Below are 19496 nucleotides of genomic sequence, written 5' to 3'. Positions count from 1 at the left end.
ATGCTGCTTACCTATGTATTTTTATAGTGCAATAAAGATAAACATTGTGAGGTACGAAGCACTTGCAATATAACTTTGCATTAAGGTGGACAATTAAATTGAAGGTTAATTTAATATCAATGGCCTCGGAAATACTCTGATTGGAATAGTATTAGTGACAATAGTAATTACACAATTGAATAAGTTTTGGCCCATGATGCCAATATTATTAGAAAGCGAAGCTTGCATATTCATTTGACTGATCTTATTTCAATTTAATCAGAGTATTCTCTTGTCTGTCGATCAACCATTATTTTCATAATAGTTTACAAGTTCTCTAAAGACAATCTTCGAGTTCGCTTCGAGTCGTAGTGATTTACCCTTTTAGCATTGTATTCGGCATCTACATGTTCCAACATTAATACCGTAGGAAGACATAATGTGATAGAAAATAAATTTTTTACGCTAAGACATGTTTTTTTTTTTTTTAATTCGAAAAATCCTTTGTCTCTACAAGACTTTAGGATGAGGGACTGATCTGGATCGTGCACCCACGCCATCCTTCTTCAATTAGCCAGGCGGTGCAAAGTTACGACCGGAGATTGTCTGTCGGGGGTGTGCGTTCGTCGCACTCGTGCTGTATTCATTGGACGATCCGACAATCCGAATTATTAAATTTTGCGCGTCGACCATTTGTAAACAAAAGTCATTGTTTCCACGCCAATCGGTCAGTTTGACGATGGCGACTTGACTTGCCGGCCGTCCGCGCCACTGTCTCATCGATTGTCAACATTGCAACATAGAACATGAAGTTTTGGAAGTGCTGCGGTAAGCGCGATCGAAGCGCTGCCTCTGTTGGTGAGTTATACTTGTTGTTTTATATTTATTAGCAACAAGCTAAAAATAGACTCAAACCTACTTACCCTTATTTGCATTATTTTTATTAATTGATTTAACCTTACACAATTGTATGGTAATATTTAACAAAGAATTGGTTTTTCTTTTAAATTTCTCGGAGTCGCATAGAATGATTACATGAAAATGTACAACACGTAACGTTCATATATATAATGAACATAATAACTAACAGTAATTTTGATATTAATAAGTTAAAAAAAAATTAAACCCGAGCTTTAAACAGGTTGTTGGCCTTGTTAGATTTATTTTATTAAAAATATCGTTTGGAACGAAGATAGCCACTGAATGATATTTAAAATAATATAATTGCCAATCCTTCTCAACTCCCGTGATTGTTTTGTTTTCTTGAGAGAGCAATCTGTAAAGATTTGATGGGAAAGTTATTTAAAAAAAAATTGTTTTGATCTAATTTCAGTAGCACTCGTGAGATAAGCTATTATAAAAAAACTGAAGAAAATAATGACGCAGTATTTATTGTGTGTCGTCCTGTCGAGAGCTTGAAAGAGTAAAAAGCAACAAAAAGACAATTAGCGTTGTCCATTGGCTCTAGACATTTTAATTAAAGCTTTAAACGCTGACATTTTTTTACAGATCTCGAAACCGTTAAAAACTTTTGTAGCGACGTTATTTCTTTTCGAATTCAGATATAATTACACATTTTTTTACAACTTATACAGATACTATTAAAACTATTTAAAACAGTCATTGTTGGTTATTGACGTAAAAAGCTTTGAAGATATATAACAATTTTTGTGTAACATTTGCTGTCAATTATTATATGGTAAACTGGTGGTTTCAGAATTAATAAATAAAGTAATGATTCGAATTACTACGTGTTGAAATTACTTATGGTAATCGGATAACTACGTATTAAAATTATGTAAGTGTAATTATTGGACCCTGCTGACTTTGTACTTCCAGAAATTATTGTTCTGCTGCTCATTTAAGTTAATAAAAAATTCACTCATTTAAATCTTTTGAAATTAGACCAATCAATCTGCATAAAAATATTCATATAACGGATATTATTTAGGTATATTTATATTTATTAGTATAACTGTGTGGAAAAAAGAATTTCAATATTGATCTTTTAGAAGTTTATATAATATGAAGTACTTTTACTGATGAGACTCATTGTTCTTAGCCTACTTTACGACGCAGCATTGTGGTAGCGTTAAGTAGACCTCGTTGACACGGACACAGGCCAGCGCTGGGATCGCAACGTTTGAGGTCATAACACTTAGTTCATTTGGTCCATAGAAGCCGCAGTACTTATTAACCGCTGCGTTTTAAGATGCTGATAACGTTTCTCGGTATCAAAAGGCTATGAAACAATAGAATACAAATCTATTATGGTATTACATGCATATATTTATATATCACAGAGAGGATGTTTTCTATAAATCAGCTTTCTTTTTTTTAATTTTCCTTAAGTCTTGTAAATGGAAACAGCGATTGATAGTATTATTCTGATAGTTATTCAGTCTTTTACACATATATGGCTGAGGCATAATTTATGAAATTAATCTTTCGTTCAGTTAGTCAAAGAAATAAATAAACTACGGAAAATATTTGTGAAATGAAATAATTGCTTTTCTCTACTTTTTTCATTTTGTAATTTAAACTACGTTTTGTCCAGCTTCATCTGTGCGATGGCTACATGTAAATATACAATTGACATAAATAGATTTTAAATGTCTAGATTAGAAAAATAATATGTTTTGCGATGTTTCATTTCAAAGTGAGATTTATATTGTCAAGGAGTTTTTTTTTTCAAAGCAACACTCGAATCTATATATAGATAATTTAGTAATATTTAACTTAATTTGTTAGAGAAAAAAAATTCCGGTGAACATACGGGATAAAAGACTGATATCCTTATAGATGGGCAACGGTGAACATGCCTGCTTGATTAATATGCGAGTAGCGAACCATCAACTGTCGTCGGCTTTTGTTCGCGCGCATTGTACCTTCCTTCCTCCTATTTTAAAAGAATGCTGGGTACTTTTTAATATTGATGTCGGGCCAAATCGAGAGATTAATTAAAGATTTTGAAGCTACTGAAAAAGCTTTGTTCTTCATACGAATTTTATCTCCGATCTTACTCTTTTTACAATTATTTTATAATCTGATCATATATGTTTATTTATTTATATCTATGTCACCTCTAAACGTCGAAAAAAATATACAATTGTATTAGATATCTTTATTTTGAGTTAAATTTGTTCATTTTTTCGTTTTTCTCTAAAAAGTAGAGGCCAATACTCTCTCATCTCATCTTATTCGAAATATCTTGATTGTTAAGGGACTCGGAAAACTGCTATCACATCGAATATGTTTCTGTAGTAATTGTTTAATTTTTAGTGAACTTATAATCATCACTTTTGCCAATAATACGCCCACTGCTGGACGTAGGGCATTTCCCATAAATTTCCAAAAGAATTTCCGGTTGGAAGCAGTTTGCATCCAGAGTCTTAACGGGGTCGTCTGCCCGCTTGCGTGTGGACGTCCTGCCACAAACATAAGTCCCCAGCGACGGTCAGTTCTGCGCGCTATGTGAATTCTGATTTAATCTCGTAGGGAAGTCCCGAATGTGTACCTATATGCTTGATTAAATATAAATTAAAGTTTGAATGATTTACTTTTTAAGCTCTTTCAATTTGATGACAGTAAATATATTGAAATGAAGTAGGTACTTATGATGCAGTTACATCGGACTATGGATTCGTTAAATGCACATACTTTGCAAGTAATGCAATAAATTTTGGCTTCCCTAGTGTTTGATTACTTAAAAAAATATTTTTTGTTTGCGTGGTTTGCGGTCATTCGGCGTGAGATTTATTGTGGTGACACTATTTTATTGTTATTGCTTGTTTGCAACTCATTAATTAACGAATGAATTTATTAATTATTTATCACATTTTCAATCGTTTCACGAGCCTTTTAAATCGTACAATATACCTTAAGTATTGCAGTGTTGACTTTTTATATTCTCAACAATGTCTAGCAACACAATGGAACTTCGTATGTGCAGGTCTGTAAACTGAATACAATGGCGCACTTATATTTAAGTTGCGTATGTGTTAATAGCACCGCTAACTAGTTTTATGTATCATATGAAATAATGAATTACAATCGCGGTAGTAATGCTTTAATATAAAGATAGTAAAGTATTTTAATTTCATCATATTGATAATGATTTATTTGTAATAGTGAAATATTAATCAAACAATCGCACAACGAGCCTTGCAAAGTGCTTAGTTTCTTTGTTTGTGCTCGGGATTTTTCTATAGTATTTAATGGAATCAGGCGTTACCTCGCGGAAGTCCATCCTAAGTAAGAAAAGGACCAATATTTAGCCACTTCCGCACATGTAGTGGTAGTCGTGCAATGAAATGCACCGCCCGCCAGCCCGCTGATAAATGCGTATGCGGCAAACAATGCGAATCACACAACCGCCACCACCAAATTACTCAACACGTCAGAGTCAAAAGTCTCTGTGTTTGGCACTAATCGGTGTAACATAACTCCTGAAGATGCCCCGTGGAGGGGTGAAACATTGCACGACTACCACTGCATGTGCGGAAGTCGCTAAATATTGATTCTTTTCTTATTTTTCTATAGATCGAATCTGGAATGATATTATAGTAGACGAATGAAAGTATCAGACACAGCCCTGCGGATTTGCAAGTTGAAGTGGAAGTGGCCCTTACATTTTAATAACTTGAGCTACGTAAATATGGCGGCGGCTTTATTGTTTTAATAATAGGTAAATTTACTAAAGCAACAATTTCCGAAAATACTATCTGTGCACAAGTAGGTACCATGTATCACTCATCCATTCGCATTCCGGGATTTTTTCGGTACTAAAGTTATTTTCTATTATAAGCCAACACTTGAGCTCTAAGGTGATTGGTTCTAGGAGTAAAAGCTTTGAAGCGATAAATGTGTTTCTCAATTTCTGTGAGTAAACGTACACACTATAACGTAATGATAACATGATAAGAAAAAAAAAAACTTAAAATTGGGATCACTACATGTTAAAATTGTTATTTACTATGTGTTCTTGTTGATCTTTGCTTGTTGTATTCTAGTAGAATTAATAAATTAAAATAAAGTATTTTAGAGTATAGAAGCTTAAATAGGCCATATAGCGCGCAAAACTTGGGGCCGCTAAAGATTGACAGACCTTATTCGTCGTCAAAAGAGGATAGATGAAGCCGCCTCCAACCGGTCCTACCCATCAAATTCTATTTTTTTTAAATAAATAAAAAAAAAACAAATAAATAGCTTTTAAAACTGTTTTATTTAAACTACACGGTTTAATAACTACAAATCGGAATTTCGATTGCATATATGCGTATAATTGAAATGTTGGATTATTGTGGAAAGCATTTTTGTAGCACATCTCGAGTTGCATTCAATAGGCGAACTAGCCTGATAATTATATCTACTTGTGCGAAAGAGACGACAAACTACACCCAGCTTTTGTGCTCTTAGAGATTTCGAAAATAGTTCCTTTTTATCTATTAGTAACTTCTTAAAGCCTCCTCCATAATTGGATATATTCTTACATTAAAATCTTATTATCCGTTAATAAATCTTAGTTAAAACGGTTCTAATTTTCATGTTACACAATTTTTTATTTACTTTTTCCATAAATCTTATTTCTTCCAATTTGCAATTAACGAAAAATTAAATGTCGATATAAACTAAATACGAGTAAGATTCAGATTATATCTCCTCCTGATATTTTGATCTTTATGAGAATATACTACATGTTCTCTAATTAATGTGTAGTAATTAATAGACTTAACTATTCATAATCTATGTATAGAGAGGATTAGAAATGTTATGTTTATAAAATAAATTATGCAATTAGTAGTCGGAGTTATTACCACGGATCCTTGACTTTTCTTAGGTTAAAACTACTATTTATTAATAGACTTAAGTAAAATCACATTTATTTCTATGTATCTCACTAAATTACATAGATAGGTATTTATAATCACATTTCCGAATTTTTTAAAGATATTTAATTTGGATTTCCAAATGATTAAAGAACGAAAATAGGTTGATTCATGTCTAAAAATGAAAGTTTATTATTACAAAAAAATTAACAGTATTCTTTTTAATTGCAATAATCCAGTTTTGCACCATTTTTTGCGGCAATTTTTTCCCCATTAAAAACGAACGACTGTGGGTCAGACATTATTATGCAAAAGGGGCGACGTAACAGGCGACAGCCGGCGCTACAGATAATGTGACGTCTTCAGAACAGTTCTAATTGCTTTGTTCATTTCGTCACATGTAGATTACATCACATCTCGCGACGCATTCAGTTTACAGTAGATGTAGGCCGGCTAGGCGGGAGCCCGGCATCCCATTGCGGAAGGGCGCTCAGTCAGTCCGCGCTCCGTCACCGACGAATACCCGCGCCATTGAATCGTAGCGCGCGAATATTTTTTCGTATTTCCGCTGACAGTTCGGAAATCGAAACAGTGCTGTGTCTGTGAATATAAATTTTGTGAAATGAAAATACGTTTTGAAGTGCCCAACAAATTGGAAATTATATTTGGACGAGGTATTATTCATTATATTTTTTCATATATAAATTTATTTTATTTAATTCATTAATTTTAGTTCTCCGAATATACGTTAATTTACCGATAATTATTCAACTATGTAAATTCCTTTTTTTTTAAATAAACATCTCCATTTTTAAACCGGTTTCTAAACTAACAAGTGACAAAATTATTCAAATACGTTTATTTAACAGATATTATGTTTCGAATTGTATGCCTATGATATTGGCAAAGTATAGTACTAAACGCAATTCCATTACAATCCTATAAAAGTTCTATCTTGTTATCGGCGGCTAGTTTAAAACCTTCATTGAATAGAGTAGCTTGGAGCTCCACAAGCATACGTGCGTCGTGTAATATACATCGTAAACAGTGTGCTCGTATTATTAGCTGCTATGCGGGAGACAGAAATCTACAACAAATATAAATAAACAAGAATAACAAACTTTATACCCACTATTACATACAATACTGTTAAGAATACATTATTTATATTATACGTTGATTATTTAGTGTATTTCACGGCACGATGTTTACTTTTTTTGGTAGGATATTCCGAGTTCAAACTATTTCTTAAAACATATTTAGTGTTAATAGTAACATATAAATAAATGCCTTAATAATACATGTTTGTTATTAATAACCAAATATAGCTATCGAAAATTAATTTCAAAAATCAATTTATTTCATTTTATTTACTTGTATAATAAATGAGTAAATTTTTAAGTATAAATAGCATGATGTCGCGCAAAAGATGAATTTTTACAGCTCTCTTTATTTTTAATAAGTTTTCGTGTAAAATGTACATCGATAATGATTTTAGTCTGATAACGACGTTTTCTTATCAAGTGTATACTAACAATTTTAAACAGTCATGGTGTTACGTCTGCGGTCAATATCTTACTTTTATTATGTACACTTGAGTATAGACATTAATTATTTTAAAATATTTATAACAGTCTTATTAAAAGTCTATTTTTTTATTTACCTATCAGTCTATGCTTTATCATATTTTAGTAGTATTATTTTTCTCAACTACGGATACCATCACAACAGTATTGTATTATTACATTTGTAATTACACTAGTGGGGCCCACCTTCCTATCGGTAAAAAGGTTCACAATTTTTATTATCATTGTCCATTTTTTATATATTGTATCCAAAGTACTGATAAAAATAATAAACATAATTAATTAAGCATGGCGGTAAAATTTATATGCACGTGTTAGAATATGAGTGCTTAGATTGTTTATGGGATATTTTGTTACGGTTTTCTTTGGGTATCGTAATTTTTATACGATGCGAAGAATTGACCTGTTTCTCATTTAAAATATAATAGGTCTGATATGTGTTATTGATTAATATTTACATAATATATCTTATCACACGTACAATTAAGTACAAAGTTGTCACCTAAAACCCTGTTCATTCTAAACAGAAGCGTTGCTGGAGTTTCTTCTGACACTTGTTCTTCCGCTTTTCAAAGTAATAGTTACGCTAGGCAGGTAATAGCAACCGACCAGTTTGGCCTTCCCGAACGCCCTTAAGTCGGTATGCGAAACGGTTACTATCGGCGAGTAACAGCACAAGCCGAGATACCCTAGTGGGAGCCCTGGTCGCCCCACGGAGCGTCCGCCAAACTGCTCTGCAGCTTCTCAATTTGTTGAAATTATAGTATGTAGCGGCCAGAGCCAAGGCTATAAAGGGATCCTTCGTGCGTTTGTTTTCTTCAAAAGGGGAACTTCAAAGGACTCCTTTTAAATCGTGCATTTGCGACTCAACGGTGGACCAGACCTTGGTGCATGCCATTACTTGCTATCCCGTATATGGAGGGCTTAGAGAGGCTTGTGAAGTGAAAATGGGCAGGAGCATTGCTTGCAGCAACATTGCTTTCCTTTTGAAAGTGGAGGAGGAGGGAAGATGAAAGAAGGAGGGTGTATATCTCTGTCCCGAAAACAAGATGGGGAGGGGGGAGTATTTTTAAATAAAAAGGGTCCTTAAGCTTCGCTACTTTAAAAGTGATTTAGCCTAGGTGCCATCAGCGCCAAATACCTCCTGAGCCGCAGTGCATAGTCTAGTCCAAAAATAAAAACAAGGCAACACACAACAAGGTTATTTGCAAAGCTAAAGCGTCATCAGCAATAGATTTTGTCCTTTACGAAAACAATTTGTGCTATATATAATATGATATATACATATGCCTAAATGTAGCACGAATTGTTTTATTTATTATTGGATGCAGGATTATTCCAACCGGTTCTGTAGAAATTTCTGAGGAAGACTTATGTCCAACTGTGGTCATTTAACTTACAATATTATTGCAAACACTAGCAAAACGGCTTATTACTTCTCTACTTAATAAATAAAAAATAAATTTTATTTTTTATTTATTAAGTAGAGTTTTATTTATTAAGTAGTTTTATTTATTAAGTTTAGTTTTATTTATTAAGTAGTTTCTAAAAATTTCTGAAGTATAAATTTTTAGAGTGTTTTGAAAATAGATGTAATTGCTTTAAAGGGTTGAATAGATATCTTATTTGTAAATAATAGCAATTATTAAAATTATAACACCTACTTCTAAATATATCTAATCCATATTCTAAATATATCCTATATAAAGTGGTCACTGAAATGTTATGATATATAAAAAAAAAGTTATTGTAATTCCAAACGAAACAAAACGAATATTCCTGTTAAGTGAAGAATTGTATGTGATAGCGATATTATGATTGACAGCAAATTTTCGTCACCAGTTTTGGTTTGCACTGAAGAGGCGACAAATACTCGTACATGACAGGCGAACGGAGGTAATTGAGCCGTTTATTTTGAAAGTGGCATAAGTCACTTTTTAAAAAAAAATAAAGTTAATGGCAACACTAAAAACAATTAAACGGTATCTTTTCATTTTTAAAAATTATAAAATAAACGGCTCAATTGTTGGAAGATTGATTAGATCAGTTTTATTAAATTAAAGCAGCAAATAATTTCTTACATTTTACTATAAGAATTCTTAAAAAGTTATTGTCACGGTAATCTGGTGGGTTTTTTCTAAAGAGGCTGACAATAGGCATTGTCATAATGTGCATTAGCTTTTTTGTAGTGTACAGGCGCACACCCAGTGTGGTTTTAGTATGCATCGGCATCTTTCTAGATGTTCAGGCGTAACCAATGTCTACAGGCATGGTTTCAGTGCGCACCCACATTTTTCTAGAGTACAGGCGCAATCCTGATATGTACAGCGTCGTTTTAGTGTGTACCAGCATTTTTCTATAATACAGGCGTAGCCCAAATGTCTGCAGGCGTGGTTTTAGTGTACACTAGCATTTTCCTAGTATATTAGTGCAGCCTTAGTGTTTAGGTTGACTCGCGTAACCCTAGTGTCAAGAAGCATGGTTTCGAGTATACCGGCATTTTCATTCAGTGTACAAGTGTGACCCTAGTATCTACAAGCGTAGTTTTAGTGTACACTAGCATTCTCCTAATGTACGTACAGGCGAGGTTATAACAGACGCGGTTCTCGCATTCATATGTTTGGTCTAGGGTATACAACGAAGTTCTAGTAAGTACAAGCTTTTGAGGGTATATTAATATTCTTATCTTGATTTTGTTAGTATTCAAACTTCGAGCTGCTTAAATGTTATGACGGTAGTTTAATTACACGGCTTTTTATTATACGAAAGTTTTGTCAGCCTTTGAATTCGTTGCTCATCGCCGTCATTGTTTGCGGTTACATAACTACTCAAACCAGTTTTTAATTTCGCATGCTTTTTGTTATCTACTGAAGCTAGCTGATTATATGTATTAACTTAGTACAGAACGTGAGTCGTGTCTCTACTTTAAAATTATTTGCGGTGAAAACACGTTACTCTTATGATCTTAGGTATAGTTTTCATAATACTTTAGTTGTCTATTTGATGTCTAGTTCTTCAAAGACTACTCTTGTTTACTTTACATCCATGTATGTACTGTTCGATGTACAAAGTTTATATGTATGTATATACGTTTTAAATTTTAATTCTTACGTGGCGTAGGTAGGCCCCAATAGTGGGACAGACGACATAGTAAAGATCGCAGGAAGTAGCTGGATACGAGCAGAGCAGGATCGATCATCGTAGCGATTTTTGGGGGAGGCCTATGACTTAAAATGGACTTCTATCGGCTGTTATGATGATGATAATGAATAGTTTCACCCTATTGCGCCGAATGAGGTTGGTTATTATTATGGTTGTCTTGATCTCCGATATAAGGTCTTTGAACAGTACAGTCTTCTGGTCCGGTCATCTTAAAACGAGGTCTTAAAGTCTCGGCCTCTTTGAATTTTACACTGCGGTAACTGGAAAAACGAAAGTACGCTTTTCTCCTTTTTCATATTGACTATATAGAATTCTGTCATCAGATATTGCATCTGTCAACAACATACTTCTGTATTTGCTAGTAAAAATAGGATTGTCAGCATATCTTAAAATTCATGATTTTAATCTTTTCAAATTAAACTCCATTCAGTACTACTACTAAAGAATATTGCATTCAGAATCTGGCGATCTTTAGTTTTAATTTTACTACATATTTGTTAACGTTTGCTTATTATTTAATGTTTTTTTTTTATTTCAGTTGGTACACACCTCTAGCCTCAAAGAGTAGAGACCTTATACTTTTTTGATGGATTTCTTTTGCAATTTTTTCCTTACTCCATTTCTTATCGTAGTCACTATATTACGTTACCTTAACTCTAGCTCTTTTTATCATTTTATGCATATATTATCGTCTTAATTATTCATGAGTACTATCTATTAGTCAAATATTTAGCGTGTTTTTCATTGATTTAAGCCCTTTTTATATAAAAAAATAAAATTATCATATTATCTATTTACATGATGCCACTTCTAACTTTCCTATTTACATTATAAAATCTAATTCAGCGGCATCCGATGATCCAGCCGCGACTGGGCGATATACTGCTTCTGTCATAGATATTAGAATTATTCTAGAAACTTCTACGTCTATGGTTTGCTAGATGTGACGTGCGTTTTATATTCGGGTAAATAATAGTCAAGATGTCTTCTATCAACGCTACCGTATACATTTACTTCGATAATGAAATTACAAAGGCAATGCTCGACGTGTTTCAAGACAACGTCCGACGTAAATTAGTAAAAATAAACCTCTTTGTTCGGACGTATAAAGAGAATAACATTGATGTTCCTTTATCCGTGTCTTGATAACAATATCTTTTGTGTGTAGAGAATATTTTAGCAAGCGATTACTTAGAATCTGTATGTTGTGTTAGTTTCCTATCCCAACTGTGCTTCTCATTTGAATGCACGCTTCTGTTCCAATGTTCCGATGCCAATCAATTATGAAAATAAAGGAATTAATAAACGTACCATAAATTATTTTTTTAAATCGGTGAACAATGTCGTTCGTTTAGTTATGTATAAATAAATTCTCTTTGCCTGCGAACTAAGTTCATATGTATTATTTGATGATATGTAAAACGCTAAAATATGTAAGTTTTAGTTGAGTCATTTCATTAAAACCATCAGATGACACTAATGGCTGTTAGAGCAGAAAGTTTCTCGACTGGCGACTACGATAGAAGTGGCATTAGTTCGTCCCACACTAGGTGGATCGACGACATAGGATCGTGGAAAGTGAAGAATATGAAAAGAAAATATATGAGGGCAGCGCAAGACCACTCATCGTGGCGATCTTTAAGTAGATCTGTGACTTGCAGTGGTTTTTTATCCGCTGAAAATAAGACCAATAGCTACTACTCAAACATCTGATTATTTTAAGCTACATGTATCTTATGGACAATATTCCAACAAAAATGACAACCAACATGTAAATGGTTTTGACTATATGAGTACGAGTGGCATGCTTCTTATGAATTAGGTGTAATTATAATTGGACTCCGACAATTACTTCGTACAAAGATCGTTGCGTGTTATTTAGATATGACGTTGTTTGAAGAACGCACAAAGTAAACAGTTCATATTTTTTTCCTATTTGAAGATTTATACTATAGTCACATATACTTCAATGTTATGAATAATCGTGCGATATACTGACGTTTTAGAATAACATATACGAAGTTTTTCTTGTTTAATTAGAACATAAAGACGTAATTATAATTAACGGTATAGCCTTAACGTTTGTATAGATATATTAAACTATGATAAGATATTGCGCATGTGATTTGCGTCTGAACCATTGAATGAGTTGTATGTGTAGAAATCTACACTGGCCGCTTGCGCCGTCCCTGCAAATAACAAGGTCACAAAGACAATAGCATCGGGCGACGACGTCTGTCTCGGATATGCTGCCACTTGGGTCTGACAAGGCCATTCACATACAATACACATGTACAACATACTCTTTTAATTTTGTTTAAGCGTAGCCTGCCTAATATAGAATTAATAAAATATAAATATTATTTTTTTAAATTCATTGATTATAATTTTAGTAGCTGTTGTCCAGCGGTAAAAGACTAAGACTTGCCATCGTAAGTCGAATTTTTCACTTTGTGGGTTAATTACATAAAATTACCAGTCTTCACAAAGAAGTTTCTAGAGGTGAGCAGCAGCGTCTTCTGCGTACCATAATACCACACTGCGATCGCTAATAAGCCTGCCAAGCGTGGCGATTATGGTATATTCTTCCATCTGTCCGGAAAAAAGTGAAAAGTATATATTATTCATATATGAAAATACATACATGGTAAATGTTATGCATATCTACATAAAATACGTCTATTTGATTAAAATAGAGGAAAAACTTAACGTAAAACTGCTTCCTTCAGTGTCATTGTAAGTTATTTTTAGTAATAAGTTACGTAACACGTACTATGCGATAATATGACAATAAAAACAACCAGCACAAGATAGAAGCATAATAAGATAATAATTTGTATTGAAGCACATAATTTTCTATTTAATTTATTACATTCCTGTTCTGTTGTACTCCTTTGTGTATGTTTAAAAAAAAACTACTACCCCTAGATTACAAAGATTCGTAACTATAATAGAGTTCTTCGTTTTATAAAAGTTGAAAGATATAAAAATAAATCATAACCGTATGTTTCAGCTGGCTATCGCCAGTGTGTAATCTTAAACCGCAGTGAAGACAAAATCTGTCTCCACACCTGTCCAAATACTATAGTACTTTGTGATTATTATTTAATATGATGGCACGGTCTAAAACGGTGATTCCCAAACTTTAAACAAGAGACTCCTTTATTACTTTAAAATATTTTCTCTAGTTTTTTGTTTTCTGATACAAAATACTTACTAATTTGAAATCTTAACAGTTGTTTAAAGTAAACTTGACAACATTTTATCGTCAAATTTCACTGAAGTTAATAGCTATAAAATTCATTAAATATCAACGACTAATAATAAAAATAAATTATATAAAAACGCTTAATTATATATTTATTATTTATTAAATTAAACCACAGACGAAAAAAAAAACACATGCTTTTTTTTCCAAAATGTATAATATTCTTATAATAAATTATTACCCGTTACACGACTTGTACAGAAATAAGTGTTTTAAATAAGAATGTGTTAAATAGTAGGAGTTGATTGTTAAACCATGTCGACCTCAGAATTTGTTTGAATTTGACCGCATTTTTGACTGCAAATGGCTCATGACGACCGTCATAGCAATCTTTGATCTAAGACAGCCTTTTAATAATTAAATGTTCTTTGGAATCTTATTCAAATTTAGATTATATGGTCGATGCTTTAGAATTTCTGTCAAATCACTAATAAATATTGTAAAATGGTAGTTAATTATTTTAAAAATTTTACATAAATGTGATCGACTTACATTTCTCTTGTACTATGATAGTACGGCTGTACATCCGTGCGGCTAGTGTAATGGCCTTTGATACGTTCTACACTCCAATTAATTCAAACTTTATTGGTTACGCTGTGTTTCGTCTGCTTTCACGTTTTACTGTGACTTTTATGACCCTCTAACGTGGAACTTGATGCGGTTGCTCCATTTAAACTATTTTTTATCTGGAATGTTCAGTTACATGTCTGAAGCTATTTTCATCATCAGCTTAAAAAAATCTATTGATTAATCTACTTATAAAAGTAACCAAATATGAGATAACTATGTGTATAGATAATGCCGAGCAGTGGTAACCCAGCGGTGGAGGACTGTGCGGTTGCAAGTTCGATTCCCGTGAAACAATCTTATATAATTAACACTTTGTGCATTGATTATCTAGGATTGTCACAGCCCACAAATAAGTTTCCAAAGGATGGGCAGCAACGTCCTCTGCGTACCATAAGGTTAAACTGCGATTGTCAACCCACCTTCCAGGCGTGGCAATTATGGTATATCCCCTCATAGATATATACCACAATCTTTGAGGAAGGACTATGCCTTGCAGTGTAGTACACAATATTCGACGCAAGAAAGGAACAATATTTAGCCACTTCCGCACATGCAGTGGTAGTCGTGCAATGAAATGCACCGCCCGCCAGCCCGCTGATAAATGCGTATGCGGCAAACAACGCGAATCACACAACCGCCACCACCAAATTACTCAACACGTGTTTCACCCCTCCACGGGGCATCTTCAGATCTTCAGAAGATGCCATTTATCAGCGGGTTGGCGGGCGGTGCATTTCATTGCACGACTACCACTGCATGTGCGGAAGTGGCTAAATATTGTTCCTTTCTTAGGATGGACTTCCGCGAGGTAACGCCTGATTCCATTAAATACAATATTCGACATTACAGTATTAAAAATATATTATAATATTTATAAAGTTCATTCTGTCCAATTACCCAAGTAAGCATTGGTAAGAAAAAAAATTCACAAGCTTACTCTCAATCATTTACACAATTTCAAATGGATATCAACAGCATAACCCTATAATAAAAAATATTGAATTAATGAAAAAAAGGGAACCATATAACATTTTCAAACTCCCCAAGCATGCCCGTCGTTATATTCACGACAATAAAATATACTTAACAGCTTTATTACCAACATTCAACGTTTCCCTTACAAGTAGTAAGTAGCCAATGCGGCAAATGCCAATTTCCGCTGAAATTTTGTTCGTCTGTAATGGTTTTACTATTTGAAATAAGTTCACAAGAAATGTAGGACGCCGAACTGTACGAACAAACTTTGTTGTCAGTAGCAATGTTTGTTGATATTTACACTTCTAATTATTTGGTGCTTCAGAATTTTTTTTTTCTTTTTTTAAACTGAACATTTTGTATACAGTTAGATAGAAAATGTAAATATTAATTTCGAAAGTAATAACACGTGAATTTATTTAACGGTTCTTCAAAAAGGGTCTGCCGTACTCTATTAAATTTTTGTTAACCTGTAAAGTTTAGGTTTTATCAAATAATTTGTCCACTCTCTTTTTTACCTTATATAGTATAAAATATTATGTACGGTACAATATGTTATATTATTTTAATAAGTTTATGCATGCTTTATCCAATCATTACTTACAAAAATGCTGTAAAAGGAATGCTACGCAATTGTGTTCGATACATTTTGTTTGTATTTATAATGACTTTACCTATTATTAAATGATTTCAATTGCATACCGATTACGTTCAGTCATTATAATAATGCATTTTTCTGAAGTAATAAATATATATTGAAGATGGTTGTCTAGCTAAGAAAAAAAAGCAATGATTGTTCCAGTCTGGTTGCGGCATTCTGCCGGTTGGCCTGCTTTATCTAAACGTCAAAATCATATCATTCGGATAATAGCTGCGCTAACCTATATTAATGTGTTATTTCTAGCTAAAAGTGTTTAAATGAGTTAAAATATTTTTTTAAATTGTGGTAAATTGTGATTTCTCTTATTAATTATTTTTATATTCGTTGGTTTACAACGGTTCGTAAAATAATCCATTGGCTAACTGATATCTAAAACATCTCGCTTGGATCCGTTATTTATCTCACATCGATTGACGGTAAGCTGGCGATAAAATTTCCTGATCGTCACAACGACGGTTGCGGTCGAGAGAACTCATCGTGTGATAATGCTTTGTCAGGATTTCAACCTTAGCCCTTTGTGATAAAGACTTGTGGCATTATAAAAAATATAAAGTGATAAATGTTAGTGAAAATTGGATCGTGTTTAAGGTGAAATGTCTGACCAAGACAGCAGTGTAGGCGTGGCTGGCGGTACCTGTTGCCGCGTGCGCCGGACTATACACTGTTTCGGATTTCATGGTAATCTTTAAATTACTATCGCATGGGCGCGCAAAATTTGCGCTCCTTTGATTACCCGCAATTTTTTCATCGAATGCCACGTTCAATTACATCATCTTAAAGTTACTCGAGCATTCATATAACGCGGATTACGACATAATTTTTTTATTAGCACACTGAGAGTAATTAGCAAAAATTAAATTTTATCCAAAGTTGTTATAACTCGGGCTCCACTACGGCATTGGTGGCATTATATTAAAATTTATGCAACACATGAATCTTAAAAATAGCGACGATAAATGAAAAGTAGAATAAGTTGTGTATATTATATTTTTGGATAACTTTTATAATTTTACGATAGGAATATTTGTAACCTAATACTACACGTGAATATTTGTAATTTGCACTTGGTTTAACTACACTATCATTTTGTATAATTGCCTATGGCTATTTGTCTTGTAATTATATTTTTTTATTAAATATGTAATTAATATGGAAATATTATCTACTATACTTGATAATTCCAAAACTGAACTAAAATTTGGATATGTGAAGTTTTTGGTTTCGCTTTAATTCTAATTCGTTATGGTTGTTCAGTCCAGAGCGTTGAGTTTTCTGTTTTTTTTTTTTTCGTAATGGATAGGCCATATTTTACTTTTGTAGCATCTGCAGATTCTAACAGCACTGTTGAAAAATGGCTTGGGTCGTTACATAGATATTTCATCGGGAAGGGAGACCGCTGAGGTCTCATGTCGTTTAGACAGACGTTCCATACAGTGACCAGATATTTCAGCTGATGAGGTTTTAGATTCAAAGGTGAAAGAAAAAAATGATTAACGAATTGATAGTTATAATCGATCTAAACGCGAATGCTAAACTTCTCCTCGCTTTGTTTATTATCGTGGTTCAATAATCCTTGTCTATTTGCACAGATTGGTCTATTTTCTAAATTATTTTTAGATTATGGTTTCGAACTTTATTAAAACATAGCTGTAAAGAACACTTGTTAACGTTTCTTTTTTAAATCTTAATTTTTAGCTCCAAAGTGATTAATTTTAAATGTTCGATTGATAAATATAAATCTATAACCGAACATATCCCTGCGATTTTTATAATCAATTCAACGATGCGTAAAATCGATGCCGCTTTTGTAGTTGTCCGGCACCGCGAGTCGTCGATCATCAGTCGCGTGGGTGAAGAATGAAGACCGTATAGTGTTATTTGAGATCCCGCGCTGAGTGGCCGGCGCCCGCGAACGTTCAATGTGCCTCAAATACTGCCTCCCTTTCGCACTTATGAGGCTCGACTTGTTGTTTATTAAAAAACATAAATCAGGCTAGTGATTTTTTATTCAATATGTCATTTATTAATACGTCGTATATTTCGTTGACAATTATTTTAAGTAGTTTTTTTGTACCAATAATGACATTGAAAGCTTAATCATTATTAATTTTACATAAAACTAAAAGAAATGTGTAAGTGCCAAACATTTAAATATATTTTAATAAATTAAACAATTAGGTAAGTGATATTTCGTTAATGTCAGTTGTAATTACGGAGGTAATTTTACACAAGCAAACACGATGTGATTGGCGGCGTTTCTAGCGCAATCGCTTCCACGATTATCTTTTTTAATTTCTCACCGTAAGCGGAGAAAAAAGGTTTAGCGAAGCTAAACTGATTTTAATGGTATCGTAACATCGAATAGAATATTCCGCAATATTATGTTAACGATCCCTTTGCTGAGGTGGCGAGAAGGAAATAGTGTTTTTATTATTCATGTCATTCCTTTTATGGGCTAGGTTTTGGTGGCCTCCCATATTCTACTTTGTTTACATTAAATTTTAATTTTCACTCTCATCTTTCATCTATCTCAATATATTATATTCCTTCTCTAATAACCTTTACAATCTGTTTAATTTCTCTTCATAATTTATTTTCTTTCCATACATCGCCTCACTTCAGTCGCCTTCTCTTTAAAATACTACATGTGTTACAATTTTAGCATATTTTGGTTTTTATTTCTTTGACTTTTCTCTATTCATTTTTATTTAATTCTTAATTTATTATTTTACTTAACACTATATAACAGTTCGATCACTAATTTATCACAATCCTTTACTTCCTGTTTTTAACATTCATGTCATATTAAGTGTAAGCACTTTGAGGATTGTAACGAATTTTAAGAGGTTTCTGTTTACCGAGCACATTTTCTGCTAAAGAGATGCTCGGCTAACAAGATTTAAATTTTATTTTTATTATGTAAATAACAAAGTTTATCGTAGGAAAGGACTCTTTCGTATTGCCTCGTATGCTACACTACAAAGTAGTAGTTGTTTAGTTTATTTTAAAACGATCATATACAAGCAAAGGCATATCTTAAATGACCAGAATAAGTAAAGTTACGCAGTAAAACATCTACTAACATTATTTTATCAATTTTTTCAAGTCGGTATTTGCAATGTCCAAACATTTGAAATGAATAATTGTCCATATTACAGTGACCTGCTCTTGTGAAAAAACGAATGCCGTTGGTCTGTTAACTCATTTCTTTCCATCAAAAGCGAAACTTTTTTTTGACAAGAGAAAGAACAGATATAATGTATACATAAATCTTGCAGCCAACACTACAACACACATGCAATAACAATTTTTTATTACACTTGGAGTAGACAAAATTTGCATACAAGTGATTTTCACATGTACTGACTCATCACGATATATCTAAAACTATACTACTTAGAGACTTGAAATGTAGAAAGGTATATTTGTTTCGGCAAATAAAGTTCAGCTAAGTACGGATTTTAAGA

General features: G+C 33.0%; 1 protein-coding gene across 6 annotated transcripts in view; it reads left to right on the top strand.

Moving 5' to 3' along the window:
* The window catches only part of LOC137927119 (guanine nucleotide exchange factor DBS-like), a 117200-nt gene that overhangs the window by 8217 nt on the left and 89487 nt on the right, over window positions 1-19496 (top strand). Inside the window, exon 1 of one of the 6 annotated variants that reach the window (XM_068770924.1) lies at window positions 751-837. The exons of 3 other annotated variants lie outside the window; for them this stretch is intronic. In XM_068770924.1, coding sequence (XP_068627025.1) covers window positions 786-837 — 52 coding nt within the window. In that variant the 5' untranslated portion in view covers window positions 751-785. Of the gene's footprint in view, window positions 1-750; window positions 838-6319; window positions 6482-16566; window positions 16708-19496 lie in introns of those variants that run through there. 2 more of the 6 variants (XM_068770923.1, XM_068770922.1) reach the window with 2 other exon arrangements.

The sequence above is a fragment of the Battus philenor genome, unplaced genomic scaffold (genome assembly GCF_028537555.1).
Source record: "Battus philenor isolate CCGP_79_NKW_IND1 unplaced genomic scaffold, ilBatPhil1.0.hap1 SCAF_3, whole genome shotgun sequence".
In the NCBI taxonomy this organism is placed as follows: domain Eukaryota; kingdom Metazoa; phylum Arthropoda; class Insecta; order Lepidoptera; family Papilionidae; genus Battus; species Battus philenor.
Note: the sequence above shows the minus strand (reverse complement) of the source record. Positions and strands in the feature narration are given on the sequence as shown.